The 19,265-nt window shown below is 32.6% G+C and overlaps 1 protein-coding gene and 1 pseudogene across 7 annotated transcripts; one reads left to right on the top strand and one right to left on the bottom strand.

Annotated features, from left to right (window-relative positions):
• Positions 1 to 3,291, bottom strand: part of LOC131019052 (uncharacterized) — a 4,478-nt pseudogene extending 1,187 nt beyond the window's left edge.
• An 11,900-nt stretch (positions 3,292 to 15,191) lies between these two features.
• On the top strand, positions 15,192 to 18,857 carry LOC131014726 (calcineurin B-like protein 4). 7 transcript variants are annotated; one of them, XM_057942801.1, is made up of 9 exons: positions 15,192 to 15,409; positions 16,869 to 17,021; positions 17,140 to 17,222; positions 17,311 to 17,370; positions 17,478 to 17,586; positions 17,679 to 17,731; positions 17,914 to 17,994; positions 18,088 to 18,200; positions 18,302 to 18,857. In XM_057942801.1, exons 2-9 carry the CDS (start codon positions 16,943 to 16,945, stop codon positions 18,363 to 18,365), a joined length of 642 nt encoding a protein of 213 aa, XP_057798784.1. In that variant the 5' UTR covers positions 15,192 to 15,409; positions 16,869 to 16,942; the 3' UTR covers positions 18,366 to 18,857. The 7 variants fall into 7 exon arrangements, with proteins under 7 accessions (XP_057798784.1, XP_057798787.1, XP_057798788.1 ...); XM_057942804.1 differs by lacking the exon at positions 15,192 to 15,409 and adding an exon at positions 15,429 to 15,631; XM_057942805.1 differs by lacking the exon at positions 15,192 to 15,409 and adding an exon at positions 15,819 to 15,926.
• The last annotated feature ends 408 nt before the right edge of the window (positions 18,858 to 19,265 follow it).

Here is a 19,265-nt window from a genome sequence, read left to right as displayed (position 1 = left end):
AATAGTAAAAAATATTATTTTTATTTTTTAAATTAGAAGGCTATAGTGAGTAAAATGGGGGCTATGTATAAAATTACCCAAAAGAAAATGTACTGGGCCAGGCCGGACCGGCTGTGCATATCTGACCGACTATAAATACAGTTTTTCTTAAATTATTACTATTATTTTTTTCTTAAATTATTGTAGGGGCGGCAAAACTATATATGTACTCTCTCTATGTACTCGTCTAGATTTTTCAATGCCTTAATTTGATATATCTAGAGTTATTTGGATTTTCAACGTGTTTGTTCAAACTTTCGGATTTGGTTCATTTATTAGAGTCTTGCTATATATCTTAAATATGATACTACATAGATTATTGAATCTTGAAAATCTTACGCTTTTTTTGAATTATTGAAAATATCTTACTCTAATAACTAAGAAAGATTAAAATATTGACTTTTCATCAAAGTTTGATTCTTCATTAAAGTTTCATCAAATATGGCCCCACCATCAATATATATAGAGAGAAATGTTCAACAGAGAATGCTAAATATTTAGAGAATAGAGAATTTGTGAAACAAAAACGAACATATTTATAATTTTGATGAATAAATCAATATACCACATGAACATAAATTTGCCCCGGGTTCGAATCCTACCAATGGCGAGTTTTTTTTTTCTATTTTTACTAAATTCGTATGTTCATTACTTATACTGATACGTTCGTAAAATATATAGATTTGTTCATAATGAACAAAAAGATAATTCTCTATAGAACTCAACCCTATATATATATATATATATATATATATATATAGAGATTTGATATGCTAGGCGCCTAGAAAGAGCGATCATCGTGAGCGACACTGCCGCATCACCAAATTTTTTTTTTCTTTTTTTTTTTTCTTTTTTCATTTTTGCTATTCTAAAATTATCCTATTCACTCTCTCTCTCTCTGCATCAGCACACCACCTCCTCCTTTTTGCCAAAATCTGTTTTCTTTGTTTTTTCGTCACACTCAGCAATCCATCTGCACAAATACAATCCCTCACAATCGCGATTCACCAACAACTTCAAATACCCCAAATTTTCACTCCCCAAATTTCAAAATCTATGAGCCCTAATTTCACTAAACTAACCTCTTACAATTTATGTCCACATGAAAAAAATTCTCAGATTCGTATTAGAAACGGTGATTTTTCAGAGAATTTGGCAAGCAAGAACGAAACTTTTGATTTTGATTTAAAAAAACAGTAAAGCCTAGTGAGCAAAACAAGACATCATAATTTTAGATTTCAAAAATTGCGATGGCGCCGCTAGAAGAAATCCGATTTGAAACATCGATGGAGGAAATCTAAATACATGAGGATGGGAGTCAACATACAAATCAATAAAATACAAACTCTTAAATAGAAAGAAGATAAAGGAAAATTAAATACTAATTAAAAAGAGAATGAAAATCTGGTGATGCGGCTGTGTCGCTCACATGTCGCTCATTTTGGACGCCTAGCATATCAAATCTCTATATATATATATATATATATATATATAAGTCTTACATTTTTCATTAAAGTTTCAAAATCACATGGGAGCCAAATTTTGGTGGAAATGGTATTGGGTATAATCGGGCGTTCCATACGATTGGATTGACCCGCATTCAAACTCTGATTCACATATTGATTTGAATTCGCATCCTAACTCAAATCGTGTAAATAACACTATTCGACACTGTTTATAATAGACACTTTTCTGTTATACAAATGACAATGCGTATCCGTTCCTCAAACATCTTCATCTCTTTTCATTTTGGTCCGTCCCCAAAACATCTTCCTAACCTACTTTTGGAAATAATTTCACTCACTATTACTCTTACAATCTTCACTTTTTGTGGGGTCTATTCTCCACTCATTTAATACACAAGTAACTTTTATTAAAATTCGTGTCACATTTCCTTAGGAAGATGTTTGAGGGACGGAGGGAGTAAATGACATTGTGTATAATTGATACTATTCAAAAATATCAATGACACTTCCTGTAATTGACACTATAAAATTATAAATGACACTATAACATTTTAAAATGTTACAGTGTCATTTATATAACCGAATAATGTCAATTATAGGCAGTGTCATTTGTATAATCGAAAAGTACCATTATTACGATTTAGGTCAGGATGCGGGTTCGAATCAGGATGCAGATCAGAGTTTGGGTGCGGGTCAACCTGATTGTACGTAATACCCCGTTTGTACCCAATTTTTTGTGATTTTGGTGCCAGAACGTTTCGTTTATTCTCTTATTTGTCTTCTTAATTTTTTATCTTCTTCTTAATTTCTAAGTAGAAGGGAGATGGATATGACGGGTTCTGATTGGAAGTTTATTTTTTATGTTTAGTTCATTATAAGTGGCTCAAAACTTTCGGCACAGGAATTAAGGAGAAGGTGTAAATTGGTTAAAAGTGGTGGGACCTATATTTTTTTAAGGGTTAACTTTTCCCCATTTATAGAAACAGGCCACTTATAATGAGACGATCCAAAATAGAATACATGCCAAGTTTAGTGGACGGATGGAGTATTATTTATAATTTCATTAAGGGTGGTATAAATGTCAAATTCTTTCAAAAAATGGGTATTATTTATATATTTTAATTTATGTGAATATATATATATATATATATGTATATATATTTATCTATTTGAGAGTAGGTAAAATCTACTATTAACCTATAATATATTGCATCTGTATTATTAATGGTAACAATAATTAATGTTGACTTCTGAATGCACCAATGATAGAAAAATTGTTTAAAAGAAAAACATTTATCTGAGTCATGCTAAGAGCATCATAGTAGAGACTAGAGAGCCAAGGTGGACTCTTAAAAGTGGTTTTCACCATTTAAGAGCTCACTCCCCACAGTGGGAGAGCCTCCTACTTGACTCTCTAATTTTATTTTCCATTTTGGATTTATTTTTAATGTTGAACTCAATTAAATTTGACATCTAATTTAATAATTAAAACTTCATTGAATTAAAATCAAACCTTAAAACTTTATTGAAATTAAAATCAAACTTACATTAAAAAACAATAATTTAAAAACATGTCTATGGCTCGAGTGGAGCAAAACGTGCCCATAGATGCTCCTCCAATCATCTCGAAGGCGAGTGTGCAACCGACTATCCTATAGGTTTTGACTCCGAGCTACATAGGAGGCGAATTCCGGCAGCGCTCCGGAATGGATCTCCGTTTGAGGACCGGTGCTTGAACCTTCACCGCCCGTGTCACCCTCCCAATTGGTAGCATGGTCTCCTTCATCCTCGATTATCATATTGTGCAAAATGATGCACACAAACATATGATATCGCTCAAAACCTCTTTCTTCCATAAACGAGACGGGCCTTTGATAATGCCCCCAACGAGTTTAGAGAACACCAAAAGCTCATTCTACATCATTCCGTGCAGCTTCTTGCATCACTTTGAACCTCATCTTCTTCTCGTCGCTTGGAAATGTGAAGCCCTGCCGCCCCATTGCGTCGTCGCGTTGTTGGAAATATGGATCGACCTCCACCGCACTCACAATGCGCAAAAAAAGAGAACGCCTCATACGAAATCGTCGACGAAAAAATGAATCACTGTAAATAGGCTCATCGTCAAAGTAATCCCGATGAAGCCGAACACCACCGCTTTCACGATCACGAAGAATATATCTATGCTTCTTTTTTTCTTAGGAGGATAAAAATTAATAGTAGACGCCACTTACATGAAGTTCGAGGCAAGATGCATGAAAAAGGCTCCGGGATTGATATTTGAATTAGGAAAAAGAAGGTGATCTTGATTGAGAACTTCTTCGTCGGATGAATTTGACGAAGAATTGTTGGAAGAGAAGTTGGAGGAAGACATTGTTGGAATTGTGTGTGAATGTGAAAAATAGAATGGAAGTAGTATGTATTTATAGAAGAGAAAAGAGAGAGAGAAAAAAAAAGAGTCGTTGTTTCGACAGAAGAGAAAAGGTGGAGGGGAGGGGGGAATATGATTTTTTCGATCGTTTAACATTTTTTTTATGAAAATTGGTGATTGAGCCGTGACTAGCCCGTGCCCGACCAATTCTATTGGTTTCATTTTTCAAAAGCAGCCATTTTTCAGTAACAAACAAACAACATATCCCGCAGTAGATTTTTCACGTTCCATTATAGTTAATTTATGTTCCATCATTTTACATTTTCCTTTTCCAATATCTCACGTAAGCATTGGAATGCGGATATCTCTCTCTCTCTCCTTCCACTTTTCCGGCAACGTACAAATCATTGTTGATTGTCAAGGCCTACTTTGGCATTTCGGGGAATTTTTACGCTCTAGACAAAAAAAGAAGAAACATATTGATCTCGAGGCGAGTATGTATTAGTGTTTGAAAGGGAAATAGACCAGTTAATGTTTTTGCTCGTTTTTTAAATTATGTGTTCTAAGGCAAACTCAGATGATAACGAGTTAGTTGGGTGACACAGATCAACAATTAGTCAGTTGGAATAATAACTAAAACGCGTGCAGAATGTGATGATAAGTTTTAACTCGCTTAAGAAATATTTTCAAGTTTAACTTTTCAGCTTATTAGTATCGGTTAATGAATAGTGACTTGAGTCAGTTGATGAAGTATGATAATCAATTTCATGTGTATGCTGATGATTGTGTAGGTTAGTATGCTGAGCAGTTAGACATAATAGCAAACTGAAATATGAATGTTTAAGTAAAAGACACAATCATTTTTTATGTGGTTCGGAGAAAAGTCCTACGTCCACGGTCCTAGTTTATAGGACAATCCCTTAATTTGAATTCCTTGCTTTTGTAGCTGCAAGTTCAGCTTGACCAGGATTAGTTGCGTTAGACTGATCCATGGGTTATGAGGTTGTAACCGTTAAATGCAATTTTCACGATTGCAATTCTGAATACAATCCTTCAACTTTCAGACTATAAACAAGTAGCCCATTTGCTAATTTCCTTCTAACTCTAACATCTAACTATTTACAGAGGGTGAAGAGTTAACGATAGGATTTCCGACTGTGAGCACACTGTTACAATAAAAACATTAGTTTGAAGATAGTGTGCCCGGATCTAGACTGAGATTACATAGATTAAGATCGCCTAGATTAAGGGTGTGTTTGTGTACTAACTCTGAAATAACACATATTTTGTTATTCCAAAAGCAGTTTGTAAACACATAAGAACTCTCTTCTTCGAAATACGATGAGTGCTTCAGTGTAAGAAAATGATGCTTGATGGCTTGAGAGATTTCAAATTCACAATATTTAGATAGTCTTTTAACTTGCTGGAATACTTTGAGGTATTTATAGACCAGTTAAAAGGAAACCCTATCATAAAATATTGGAGATCGATTTTTTTTTTAGAATTACAAGAGGTAACTAAGATATAATCAGATAAGCAACCCGCACCTAGACTGGACCTCTACACCACACAAAGGTGAAAAAATTATCCGTATGCATGCGGGACCACTATCCACATAAAAATTGGAAAATTATCTGCACGCGGATAGAACTGAACCTACAATCTCTCATAAAAAAAAGTTTTTGAATGCTTCAACTTTGTCACTTAAACTAGGCCTTGTTGGCATTGAAAAATATCTTTTTACTCATGTTGAAATACGTGGCACATGGGAGCGGCCAAACTCATTTTACTCATGTAATCATATTAATTAAAAATATTTTATCTATCTCATCCACTAAATTACGCTCGCAACGAATCTCAATTACTTGATTATCGTTTAAGCGATCAAACTCGTTATACTCATGTCAGCGTTTGACGAATACTTATCGTTTAAGCCGCCAAACTCATTGTTCTCGTGCACGATTACGTGTTTGTATTAGAATGTTTTCAAATTTCTGTCTTTGATTATTTGAGATTAGCCAACTTATCTATATAATATATAAAACACCAGTTTAACGTAAACTTTTTCCCACCAAATTTTCTCTTTCTTCATCTTTCTTTTTCAATTTTGCTTCTTTTTTAAAAATCATCAATTTTAATTCATAAAAATATATTCAATATGGATGTTAAACTAAAGATAACGAAAAGATCTTTAATTTGATGTAAAAATTACAAAAAATAAATTTAAAATAAATAAGTTATTATCATTTAAAGTCATAAATTTATTTCTTTTTCTCTCTCCTCTCTCATCTATCATCTTCTCTCTCCTAAATCCATTCTTTTGAATTTCACGGTTATATATTTCCCTATTTCATTCCCTTTTCTTTATTAATTTAATTTTATTTTTATAGTATTTTATTAGACATCATTTTTAATATTTATGCGACTAAAAAGATTAAACTTATAATTTGTTCATTTTAAAACTATTTAGCATAAAAGTAAATTTTTAAAGGTGATATTTAGATTTGTATAAATTTATAGGAGTAAATCTTAGAATATTATATGATACATAATGATACTCATTATCATTTACTTGCTTTTGATATTTGATGATTTTTATATTTATACACAATATCAATTATATTTACTTACATTTAATATGTATATTTATTTATTTAAAATATCACTCACTTTTAATATTAGTCGTGCATCGCACGAGCGGGCGTACTAGTATATATATAGGGAGAGGTTCAAGAAAGAACCATTAAATAAAAGAAGAACAGAGAACCATTTTTAGTCATTCGATTATCAAGATCTATGGTGGATGCATCATCTTGTTGGATGAATACAGATCCTGGATTCGAATCCTGAAGGGAGCAATTTATATATACAAAATATATATATATATATATATATATATATATATATAGGGAAGAGTTCAATGGAGACCACTCCCCTATATAGAGAATGAAGACCAAATCAGAGTCATTGATCTCACCAAAATCAATGAATCAGATTCATCCGAATTCTAAAAGTTTAGTAAATCCCATACATTCCTCATTTTCCAATTCTGGGAACCAACGAACATTATTATGAACTTATGAACATAAGTATGTTTATTTGTACGTTCATTTGTTTTTATACGAACATATCGACGAACATTAGTATGTTCATTTATTTTTTATACGAACACATCGACGAACATTAGTATGTTCGTAAGTTCATAATAATAACATACTAATGTTCGTTGGTTCCCAGAATTGGAAAATGAGGAATTTACGGAATTTCCTAAACTTGAAGAATTCTGATTAATCTGATTCATTGATTTTGGTGATATCAATGGCTCTGATTTGGTCTCTATTCTCTATATAGGGAAGTGGTCTTCATTGAAGCTGACCCTATATATATATATATATATATATATATATATATATATATATATATATATATATATAAAGGTTCATCACGCATTTAAAATATTAACATGTACACTTGATTGTACATTCGACATAATTTATAAACATTTTTAATTTAACTCCCATCTTTTGGTTAAGTACAAACTAAATATTCCGAAAATGTTCTGATCACTTGCGCCGGACGTGTCCGACTTATTTCTCATTAATTTAGTAGTAGTATATTTTATATATTTTCAATATTATGTGCCTTCTCAATTGCTAATTATCTTACTGAGCGATATTGAATTTGTAAGATTAATAAAAATATAAAATATCTTATTCATATTGAAAATTTTATATATTGTTAGTAGTACAATAGTGAAAATATATTTTAAACACTTGAATGATAACTCAATTATTATATTTTTACATGTTAATTAAACTAGTATTTGCATGCATTGCACATGAAACATTTTTATATTTCTATATTTATATAAAATTAATACCAACTCAATTATGATATTTATAAATATAATAAAAAATTAATTTTAACTTAGTATATTTGAATTGAATATTAAAAACTAAAAAAAATCACAATAATAAAAATTGATATGATAAAAAGGTAAAAAAAAAAGTTAATAATAATAAAAAAAGAATTGAAAAATAGATTTATTTAGAAAAAGATGAGAGATGAGATATAATTTTTTTAAAATTGTAAAATTTAAATAAGTATAACTTTTACATTTGAAGTGAAATATTTACATAAAATATATCAAATTTAAGGTCTTATCGTGAACTTTAATTTGACATGCATATTAAATATTTTATAATTAGTCGAATTTCATAATTTTAGAAAGAAATAAAACAAATAAAAAAGAAGATAAAGAAAAAGGAAATAAAAAGAAAAATATGATTTACAAATAAACCTTCATCAATCTTATTATAACTATAAAACTGTCACTTAATTTTAAAATCAATTTTAAATTGATTTCAAATTGAAATCTTAACTTTTTAATATAGTATAGATTTGAATCCAACCCTAAGCTCTGAATTATATATAATAATTTTTGTGGTATTTACTAAACGTTAGATAAGGAAATTGTGATCACTCATTTTCTTCAAATTAAACCATAGTTCTGAAAATCATATTTTTGAATAACCATTACTTTTCTACCAAGTGTCACCAAATGAGCTCATGGATTAAATTTGGGTGGGTAATGAAATCCATATTATCTCCAATCAGGACTGTCCAACTTTGTTAGCAGTTTAGCACGGTGAATTAAATTTCCAATAAGTTTACTTTACAATTCCAAATAGGCCAAATTAACAATATACAGAGGAACCACTAGGGCTGTATACGAACCGAGCCGAGCCGAATACATTCAGGCTCGGGCTCGGTTCGTGAAGATTTGGTTCGGCTCGAGCTCGAATTCGAGCCTAAAAATGAGCTCAAGCTCGGCTCGCTTATATAATACCAAGCTCGAGTTTGGTTCGAATCCGACTCGTTAATTATTCGTTTATCTCGAGCTCGAGCTCGAGCTCGGCTCGAATTTCAAGCTCGATTTCAAATTCAAGCTCGATTCGAATTATTTATATATTAAGGTTTCATTAAAATAAAAGAAATTACATTTGTTCAATAATTACTAGACTATTTATAAATCATAATTTATAATTTATTTTTTAACAAATCGATAATTTATCAAATTAATAGTAATTTTTTTAATTATGAGTATTATTTTTATTATTTAAAAAATATTTAACAAATAAAATATATAAAATTATTATTTAATGAATCTATTCGTGAGTCTATTCGCGAATATATTGGTGAACCTATTCGTGAGCCTATTCGCTAACATATTCGTGAGCCTATTCGCGAATAGGTTCGAGCCGAATATGTTCGCGAGCCGAATATGCACACCGAACCACACAAGTCCATCCTGAATTTGGTATATAAACATTTACGATCGTTAATATATACAGATTCATAGTGAAGTCGATAATTGACGAAAGTAGATAGTTAATTCCAACTTATGATAAATTACTAAAGATTAATACCGTAAATTTGATTAATAATGACATTATATCGATGAGTGAGTTCAACTCGATTAATCTCAAGCCAAGTTCATATTTCGTATTTCATACTCTCTCCATCCATGATAAATGTGGTGTAGATGAGACGACATTAATTTGAAAAAAAATATTGGAAGATTTCTATTAAGTGAAAGAAAAAGTCATCAAAATAATTTGTTAAGTAGTACTCCCTCCGTCCTCTATCTAATTTTTCATTTTCGTCCGTCCACATAAAATGTATCCAGTTTATTTATGATAAGTTTTTCACTCACGATAAAGTGGGACTCCTTACTCCACTCAAAATACATTCAACTATTTTATTAAAATTAGTGTCATTTAAGAGTGCATACTTTTTATAAGGATGAAGGGAGTAAATAATTTTTCAAATAAGTTTTTTTATAAATAATGTGTGAATGAGATAAAATATAAATATGTATGCTTAAAAATAAAAAGATCACACTTATCTTTTTTTTGGATAAATTTATAATATTAAATAAAAAAAATTAAAAGGTCGCGTCATAGAAAAACTCGAATCCAAGACCTTTAATTTTAGACATTAACCCCTTATCATTTGGCCAACACACGCACACAAGATCACACTTATTTTTTTATGGTGGATGGAGCTACTATTTCTTAAGTGAATATGTATTATGAAATCAGCTCACGTCATTTGCTCCGTTACATTTTAGCTTTTTCTTTCTTATATTTTAATCCATATTTTAGAAAAGGAAAAATTGCAGCCGTCGTCATATATGGAAAAGGTAAAATAATATAGAAAGTGACATAACTATTAAATTTTACCCTTTTTTCTTTTTATTAAAGGAGTACAGTGGTGTTCCCCTTTCTTGTCAATTTTGTGCCAACATCTCTAGTCATTATCAATAGCAACGACGAACGATATGATAGATCACCTACCTAACACTTTTTAATTTTTTTTATGGAATTGGCAAATTTTGTTTTAAATTACTCCGTCCGTCTCTAAAAATTATGGATAAAAAAAGATAACACATTTTTTTTAAAAAAAAATATGATAGTTATGTTTAAGTGGAAATTGAGTCTCACACCTTTTTATAAATAATGAAAAGAAAAATTTATAGGATCATTTTTAAATAAGAAAATACCACAATTTTCAAAGACGTCCTAATATAATAATAAAATCACAACTTTTAGAAACGTGAGTATTTCCATTGGGAGATTACTTAAGGTTGGTTCGTTTAGGTCAAATCAAGTGGACATCATAAGAGATAGATGACCAAAAAATAAAAGATAATTAAATACACAGAGTCCAACAATAACTTTATAACTATAAAAAATATACTCCCTCCATCCACTAATTCGTGTTCTAAGGGAATGAGACACGAATTTTTTAAAATAGTGTATTATTTATTTGTTGAGTGGAAAAGAGAACCCACAATTAGTAAGTATAGTTGACTAATGACATTTTTTAATATTAAAAATGGTGAGTCTCTCAATGACATTTATGTATAAATATAAGTGTAAAATATAAGAATAGTAATTACGGAAATAGTTACTAAAAATAAGTAGGGCACAAATTGGTGAACGGACCAAAATGATAAATTAGAACACGAATTGTTAGACGAAGAGAATATTTTTTTATATTATATATGTTTTAGGTGTAAATATGCTCTTAGTTGAATACGTACATTATGGATACCGTACCTACTTTGCACGTATGATTATTACTGGTTTATATTGGACTTGTAATTATTTTTTAAAATATTGGATTTGCATTAAACATTAATTTAATTATATTTTACTTTTGAAGCTTGAATCAATTTAGATCGTAATATCATCATTTCAATTTATTGTTTAGTACGTTCAAATTGGATCATAATATCATTTCAATTTGTTAATTTGTTTAGTACGTTCAATATAGTCCAATCCTACGTCAAACTTTAGCGCGATGAATAAAAATATAATGGGCGTGTTAATTCTTAGTCAATCATTATCTTCAATTCATTTGACATAACTAATCAAAACAGCATTTTGAGAAATATAACTGCATATAAGAACAAAATTTCAAGGTTAGGTTTACAATGAATTCAATGTATCAGTACTAGATGTTTCGGTGTGTGCATGTTTCCATTTATGACAACTATATCTTGGAGTATATTGTTTTACATACTAAAGTTATATATAGGTTTCTATATATATAATTTTGAGAGCACATATGCCAAAAAAAAAAAAAACTATTAAATTCGACAACTGGAATACAATCATCCTTGGGGTATGATAAACCAAGATAAGTCAAATATTTTTTTAGGCTTAATTAGTATGACGAGATACAATATGAGAAAGCCATGAAGGGCAAAGACATCGTTAAAGCCATAGATCCACAAGCCATATATAGTTCGAAATCTTTTCTATAAATAGAAACGCTCATCCGTTTTCCAACGTTAAGGATGAAACCACATTCACATGGGGCCCTAAAACAAACTAACTCGCTCGCTAATATTCGGAATTCGACTTGAAAAAAGCTCTTTCAAATTCGTCTAGAGAAGTTCGATATAAATAAATCAAACTCTAGTATTCGATTCGTTAATTAGCTCGTGAACACGTTCGTTAAGTGATTCAACTTAAAAAATATAAATTATTAACACAAAAACTTGGGTACAACCGGGTGTACCGTTTAAACGGGTTGACCCGCATCCTGATCTGAACCCGTATCCTGACCAAAATCGTATAAATGACACTATTCGATTATACAAATGACACTGCCTATAATTGACAATATTCGGTTATATAAATGATACTGTAACAGTTTAAAATGTTATATTGTCATTTTCAATCTTATAATGTCATTTAAAATATTATAGTGTCATTTACAATCTTATAATGTCAATTACAAGAAGTAACGTTTATATTTATGAATAGTGTCAATTATAGACAGTGTCATTTACAATGTTATAATGTCATTTATACACAATGTCATTTGTATAACATAATAGTGTCATTTACATGATTTGAGTCAGGATGCGGACCCAGTTGTATGGTACACCTAGTTGTACCCAAGACCACCTCGCTTATTAATAGGTACAATTTATATTTATCTACTAAAATTAATAATAATTATATTAAATATCCAATTAACTCTTTTTGTTATAAGAAAATAATTAATATATTTAGTATTTTGAATGAAATAATTTATTTTCAAAAGAAAAAATAATCAATGTTTTGAATATAAATATAAATTTAGAAAGTTTGTATAGACTCGATTAAGCTCGTGAGCCTCAAAGTATTCGATAAACGAAGTTCGTGATTTGATTCAATACTAAACAAACCAAATTTGAACACTTAGGGGGTGTTTGATAAATTATGTAGGTTAAGGAGTGATAATTATTAACTAGGAGGCCCATGGTAGGAAATGAAACCCATGTAATTTAACCTAGTGTTTGATAAATCAAGATTAAAATTTAGATAGTATGAATTAATTGTTTGATAGTTTAAATTAAAATATAGATTAAATAGTGAAATTACTATTTTAACCTTATACTATTAAATTAATTAAAAAATAGAAGTCGAAAACATTTTCGTTGGTAGAACCAAATTTGTGCTACAGACCTCTCCCTCTCCCATCATCTTCAATCCCACCCACCCCACCCCATCACCGCCTCTCTCCCTTCCTCCAGCGTCTGCCGCCACCTCCATCCCAACCCCCCGCCCCCCATCACTGCCTCTCTCCCTCCCTCCAGCGCCTGCCGCCACCTCCAACAAGAATCGGCGCAGCGCATCCCTCTCTCCAGCGCCGACTCGCCCACCGCCAGGAAGATTCACCCCACCGCCGCCTCCCCCTCCCTCCAGCGCCGCCCCACCGCTAATAAGAATCGGCGCATCGCCGCCTGACTCCCTCCAGCGCCAGCTCGTCCCACTGCCAAGAAGATTCAGCCCACTGCTGCATCCCTCCCTTCCCCTGCAAAACCCCTAAAAAAAACAACCCATCTCATCCCCCCCATCAAAATTCAAGATTCAGACCTTCTCCACTTCCTTGCAGATTTGCATGGTTTAAGTCAATGGAGGCGACGATTTTGGAAAGGGGATTTCTCATGATATTGTTGGTAAAGGTGAGAAACTGAAATCGGTGGTAATCGATGAGTTCCCTTCGCAAGAATTAATACCGCCGCCGATGCAACTACTGACCGCCGGTGAACATTGGTGAGGAACAGCGATGTCGGCGAGGGTAGAGTGGTGTTGGTGGTGATGGGAATTGGGGGCAATTGTGTGAATGAAAAATTAAACAAGAATTACTGTAGCATGAAGGAAAGGTAACAGAGGGTCTACCCCGTTTCTCTTTCAGCTATCGAACAGTGTTTTGGACCGGGCCCAAAGTCAATTAGCGGGCTGCTGCTTTTCGGAAGGTTGAATATCAAACATTGAGTAGACGGCTTATATCTAAGTAATATGCCTTTAACTAACTAATCAAACTAGCCCTTAGTATATAGCACACTTTTTCGCAAACTTTCTCACAAAATAAAATAGCATGGCTTGTCGTACCACGACCCTTTCGACACTAGCCACAAATTCCATCCCTAGGGACGTGGTGCCTAATCAGAAAATGTGAAAACAATGCAGTATTTCTATAAAATCAATACATTCATTGTTAAATCTAGTCCATTCGAAAAAAATGAACTTTCCGCTCCTTCTAAAATTCGAACCTAAATGGTGCATTAATCCATTAAGATGATACGTTTACCGTAGATCTTCATGATAAGTGTTGAGAATGGTTCTCCACTCTTATTTTATATAAAAAAATGAATATATTTCTTGAGAAACAAGATAAATATAAATCAATGGTTTGTTCTCATTTTTGGTGACCTCGATCTCATATGCCAAAATATTTCTTGGACGTGGCAAATTAATGTTTCGTGACAAGTTGAAGCAATGTATATAAAAAGGGTAATAACACCAAAATATACATTCACACACTTTTAATTTCGCATGCGATTTTTTTTTTGTTTTAATATAAACGACAATTATCCCCAAATCGGAACCGCACAAATTTTCACAACGTAAATAAAAAAGGTATAAGATGTCTATGTGGCTTAAACGTATGATCTATTAAATGCCTTAGTAGAACTAGTAAGGAACTTCGTCGTTTCACCATACATCGAAAGTTCTATTACTAGTCCAGTCCAACTTTAGAAATTTCTTATTGTGAGTTTGCCAAAATTTTCTTCATATATTGTTGTGAGTTCACCCAATTTTTCTTCAGATTGTTGTTCCACGAGCATCAAACTAGCAACATCATTACACCCTAACTAAGAATATGAAGATTCATAGTGAAATGACAATGTTTCATTATTACTTCAATTATGTCGTTTAATAGCTAGATTGTTCGTTTAAGTCACAGAGACATTTCTGGCATCCACCTCAGGTACTCAACACTGATTTGGGGGCAATCGTTTGTCGTTCATGTGAAAATTAAAAAAAAAAATGAAATTTATATACAAAATCAAAATTTTATTAAATTTCATACATTTTGACGTAATTACTCTTTTTATCTACGTCACTTCAACTCGTCAAACGGCGTAAATTTGCCACGTCAGAAAATCATTTTGCCTCATAGAATTGAAATTGTCATAAACATTCATCATGTGAAAAATAAAAAAAGAAAAATTGAAAATCCTTATGCTTGAAGACATAAAATTCATGTGCAAGAAGGCATAAAATTCATGTGTAAGATGTATTTTTGGGACTGGAATAAAGAATTTAAGAAAAAGACCATAGAAAGAAAGGTAGCAGTGGCAGTGATGGTGTAGGTATACGTGTATGTATAACTAATTTGTCTGCGTATTAATGACAATGTGGTTCATGGCATGCAGAAAGGCCAAAGCCTTTTGACACAAGTGTTGAGAGAGACGGCCTCACAAAGTAAACGCCTGCATACTCGCAAATCGCGAGTCTTATCTATCACACTACATAAATAAATAGTACATTCAAAACTCGTTAATTAATTTATTATTTTAAATCTTTATTATAAATAGTAGTATTCATACATGCATAAAGAAATCAGATTTGGGTGCAACAAGACAAACGCTTACACCACGGCCTTCTCAATATCCTGCGCTTCGTCGGTCAGCTCTCATCTCCCTCGACTATCTTCTTCTCTCGGCCACTGCAATTTTATTTTATTTTATTTTATCTTTTCCAACAGAATTTTGGGCGTGGATTGCATCCGTCATTTTCTCAGTGTATTTTTCTTGAGTTTTGTTGTGCATTCTTGACTTGAATTAGTTTCTGGGTTTCTTTTCGTTATGACCCTCTCTATTGGAATGGGAAATGACGGAGAATTTAAAGTGAGTTTATTGAAGTGGGTTCTTTGAATTTCTGTTTTCTTGTCAAAAATTTGGAATTTGTGCGGATCAGGATCAAGTTTTTTTGTTTTTTGAAAACCTTCTTTTTCTTGATATAATCAGCAATCGACCAAGTGGGTTAGCCTCTTCTTGATTTCATTCTATTGGGCTCTCTCTCTCTCTCTCTCTCTCTCTCTCTCTCTCTCTCTCTCTCTCTCTCACGCACACACACACACAATCGAACTCTTTGTTGCATGTTTTTGCCTAAAAGACTGAGTTTTGGGAAACTTTGTTGAAGGTGTGGCATGATAAACAAACATTTAATATATCTGTTCTCCAAGAACCAATAAGAAATACTACAATATATATGTATTATCTTTTAGAATTTTAAATCTTGATATTGGTATGGACTGAATTTAGCATTAGTTTCCTTGTGATTGAGGGAAAAGATGACGAAGGATTAGATTTATTTATAGTTGTGGTATTTTTGTTACAACTGTACATGAGTAGTTTTTTGGCTGATAGTATAAAGTCCAAAGTGAATTTGTAATATTCCGTTGAATATTGTGTGGATCTGATACCATTTGCTAATAGGTTGGTCCCATGAGTATTGGCGGCTTCATTTATTTTCGAATTATAAGTGCACTTGAGGTGGATCAGCATTAAAAATTCAGAGACATCTTCTGTACTTATGGTGGATTGACATCTGCATCTTTGTCGTCGTAATTTAAGTATTTTGCTGCTACTGCGTCAATTCTTGGTTTCTCATATTCCATATATATATATATAGACGCACACATATGTGAGAAAGTCGACATATGAGGATTGTTCATTTTGGTTGGAAAAGGTTCAGTATGCGTGAATACGTATAAACATTACATTTTCAGAAGGGCTCCAAGTTAGATGAAGTGGCTCTCCGTGTGTGTCTTGTTTATTTGGTTCATTCGTTGCTGTATTCCATGCTAATCTCCACACTGCATATATGATCTTTATTGGTTGTTGTGGCATAAAATTGAGCATTCTATTATGTAGTTCTGTAACTTCTGTTCATTGATTCGTGTTGTTTGGAATCTTGGATAAGTAAGCTATTATAGTTATTTGCTCATTTTCATCAATCGTATATGTAAGCTTGTTGCGCCTCATTATTTTTACTACAATATTTCGAAGTTTAAGTTCATATCAGAAACTTACGAACAATTCTTTTGTGCTGAACTAAGTTACTGCGATTCATCTTTGGCAGGTGAGGTTATATCAGAAGCCACAATAGCATGAATTTGTATGACAATCGACTAACCCGTGACCTTCCCTACTCCGATGGGCTGCTTTCACTCTAAATCTCCAAAACACGCCCCTGGTTATGAGGAGCCCAATATCCTCGCTGCTGAGACACCTTGTGAGTATGAGCCATGCTATAAGTCTCACTCTGCTGCACGAATTCGCTCTGTGCTCCCTGACTTTTTTCTCTGGATTTGGCTGCCACTAGTCTATTGAATAGGATTTTTATCTTGCAGTTTCTGTCAGTGAAGTAGAGGCTTTATACGAACTGTATAAGAAGATAAGTAGCTCCATAATTGACGATGGCCTCATTCATAAGGTATCATCGCTGCTTGTTTATGTCTTGACTTGGTCATTATCGAAACTTTTCCACTCATTGATCATTAACCTTATTGCAAACTCATCAGGAAGAATTCCAGCTTGCTCTCTTCAGGAACAGATACAAGAGAAATCTGTTTGCGGACAGGGTAGGTTATCACGACTTCATTCATTCACTTTTCAGATGTATAGATACGTCCTTTAAAATCTATGCTGTTATCTAGAAGTAGTTTTTTATGAAAAGTTTTCTATGTAGGTATTTGATATTTTTGACTACAAACGCAACGGAGTGATTGAATTTGGAGAATTTGTCAGGTCGTTAGGAATATTTCACCCTAATGCATCAGTTGCAGAGAAAGTTGCATGTAAGAAGCACATTTTGCTTGTATTTCGTTCTAACATCATAATGCTTGCATCACTTTTGCTTTTCTCATCTTACTATACATTTTCTCAACAGTTGCATTTAGAGTGTATGATCTGAGGAACACGGGTTTCATTGAAAGGGAAGAGGTAGGCCTTCTCCTTTCAATTTTCTTATTCTTTATCACTAAATTATGTACTTCTGAAAAATTTCATGGACCACTGGATTTTGAATGAAGTTTTCATAGTTCGTGCAGTTTGAATGAAGTCTTCATCCTCTTCGTTCTTTTTTTCTTCTTTTTTTATGAAGATATTTGCTAATTTCTTGGCAGTTGAGAGAAATGGTATTGGCACTATTACATGAATCGGATGTAGTTCTTTCGGAGGAATATATTGAGATGATCGTGAACAAGGTGAGGACTGCCCTCATTGTGTTCTGTTTCCTTAAAGATCATACTTTTTAGAACGTGTTTCATCTTCTGCCCGTTGTATCTCTTATGCTGCAGACATTTGATGAGGCAGATAAGAAAGGCGATGGAAAGATTGACCTAGATGAGTGGAAGGAATTTGTATCCCAAAATCCATCCCTTATCAAGAATATGACACTTCCATATCTAAAGTAAGTCTATCAGAATAGTCTGCTCGGTTCAAACTCGTCTTTACTTTGTCTAGGCCTCTTCCGGGTAAGAATCATGTGAGGTATGTTATTTGGCTTTGCAGGGATATAACACTAGCATTTCCTAGCTTCGTGGTATGCTCTGAAGTTGAAGACTCCGACTTGTGAACTCGCGTTTTGGCCTAAGCGTCTCACCTGGAGATGGAGATTAATTATGAACTCCATACAGGACCACTACCTTGTATGGAATGGCGATCGAGTAAGTTGTACATGGCGAAGATTGCACAGAAGAAGGATTCGTACAATCGGAGGCGGTGGCGACGTCTTAGTGAAGGAAGGCCTTGTTAAGTTGATTTGTGATTTGCAGAAAGTGAGAAGCTTGCAGGTTTTCCCCAGAATTCCAGATGAGTATGAAGATGAGAATTTTTCTTTTTCTTTTTTTGTTGTTCTTGTTTTATGTGTACAACTTATTGTATAGGTTATGCTTAGGTGTTTTTTCTTGTTGTTGTTGTTTCTTTTTTTAAAAGAATTGAGAATGTGCTGTGTAGAGGAAATCCTTGGTCCAATATTTCTAGCACATAATAAAATTAGAGGAGGACTATTTTTGTTATTGCTAATGTGGTAACTTCAATAAAGTTTTTACCCTTGTATTTGGAAATATATTATCTCTTCGTATTTAGGTTATAATCTAAAGACTAACATTAGGAAAAAAAAAAAAACATTTAATCTCTGTTTACCTCAAGAAAAGGCATTGCATCTCGCTATTTCTCATTTGAATTTTAAACATCTTCTCAGGAATTATTAATGGGAATTGGGTTTAGGGTTTATGTGTGGCAATTGGGCATTATATTAGTGACAAAGAAAACCAAAGCAAAAGCAATGGCACTAAAACCCATTGAGCAAAAACAATTGGGCCTCGATGGAAATTAGAGGTTTGTGCTCAATTGGATACAAAGAAGCTCCCTATTGCTAGACACCTAGAGTAGCTAGTATTCCATAGAGTCTCAATTAAAATATTCCTAACTAAATAGGATGACATAGATAAATTAAAAAGATTAGAGGATGATT

The sequence above is a fragment of the Salvia miltiorrhiza genome, chromosome 3, assembly GCF_028751815.1.
Source record: "Salvia miltiorrhiza cultivar Shanhuang (shh) chromosome 3, IMPLAD_Smil_shh, whole genome shotgun sequence".
In the NCBI taxonomy this organism is placed as follows: Eukaryota; Viridiplantae; Streptophyta; class Magnoliopsida; order Lamiales; family Lamiaceae; genus Salvia; species Salvia miltiorrhiza.
This window is presented reverse-complemented; position numbering and strand designations above follow the sequence as displayed.

Excerpts from the sequence above, each read along its gene's own strand:
- LOC131014726 (XM_057942801.1), top strand. The coding sequence starts at position 16,943 with ATGGGCTGCTTTCACTCTAAATCTCCAAAACACGCCCCTGGTTATGAG. Across the intron at positions 17,995-18,087 it reads TTGAGATGATCGTGAACAAG|ACATTTGATGAGGCAGATAA; the intron begins GTGAGGACTGCC and ends CTTATGCTGCAG. Across the intron at positions 18,201-18,301 it reads ATGACACTTCCATATCTAAA|GGATATAACACTAGCATTTC; the intron begins GTAAGTCTATCA and ends TTGGCTTTGCAG.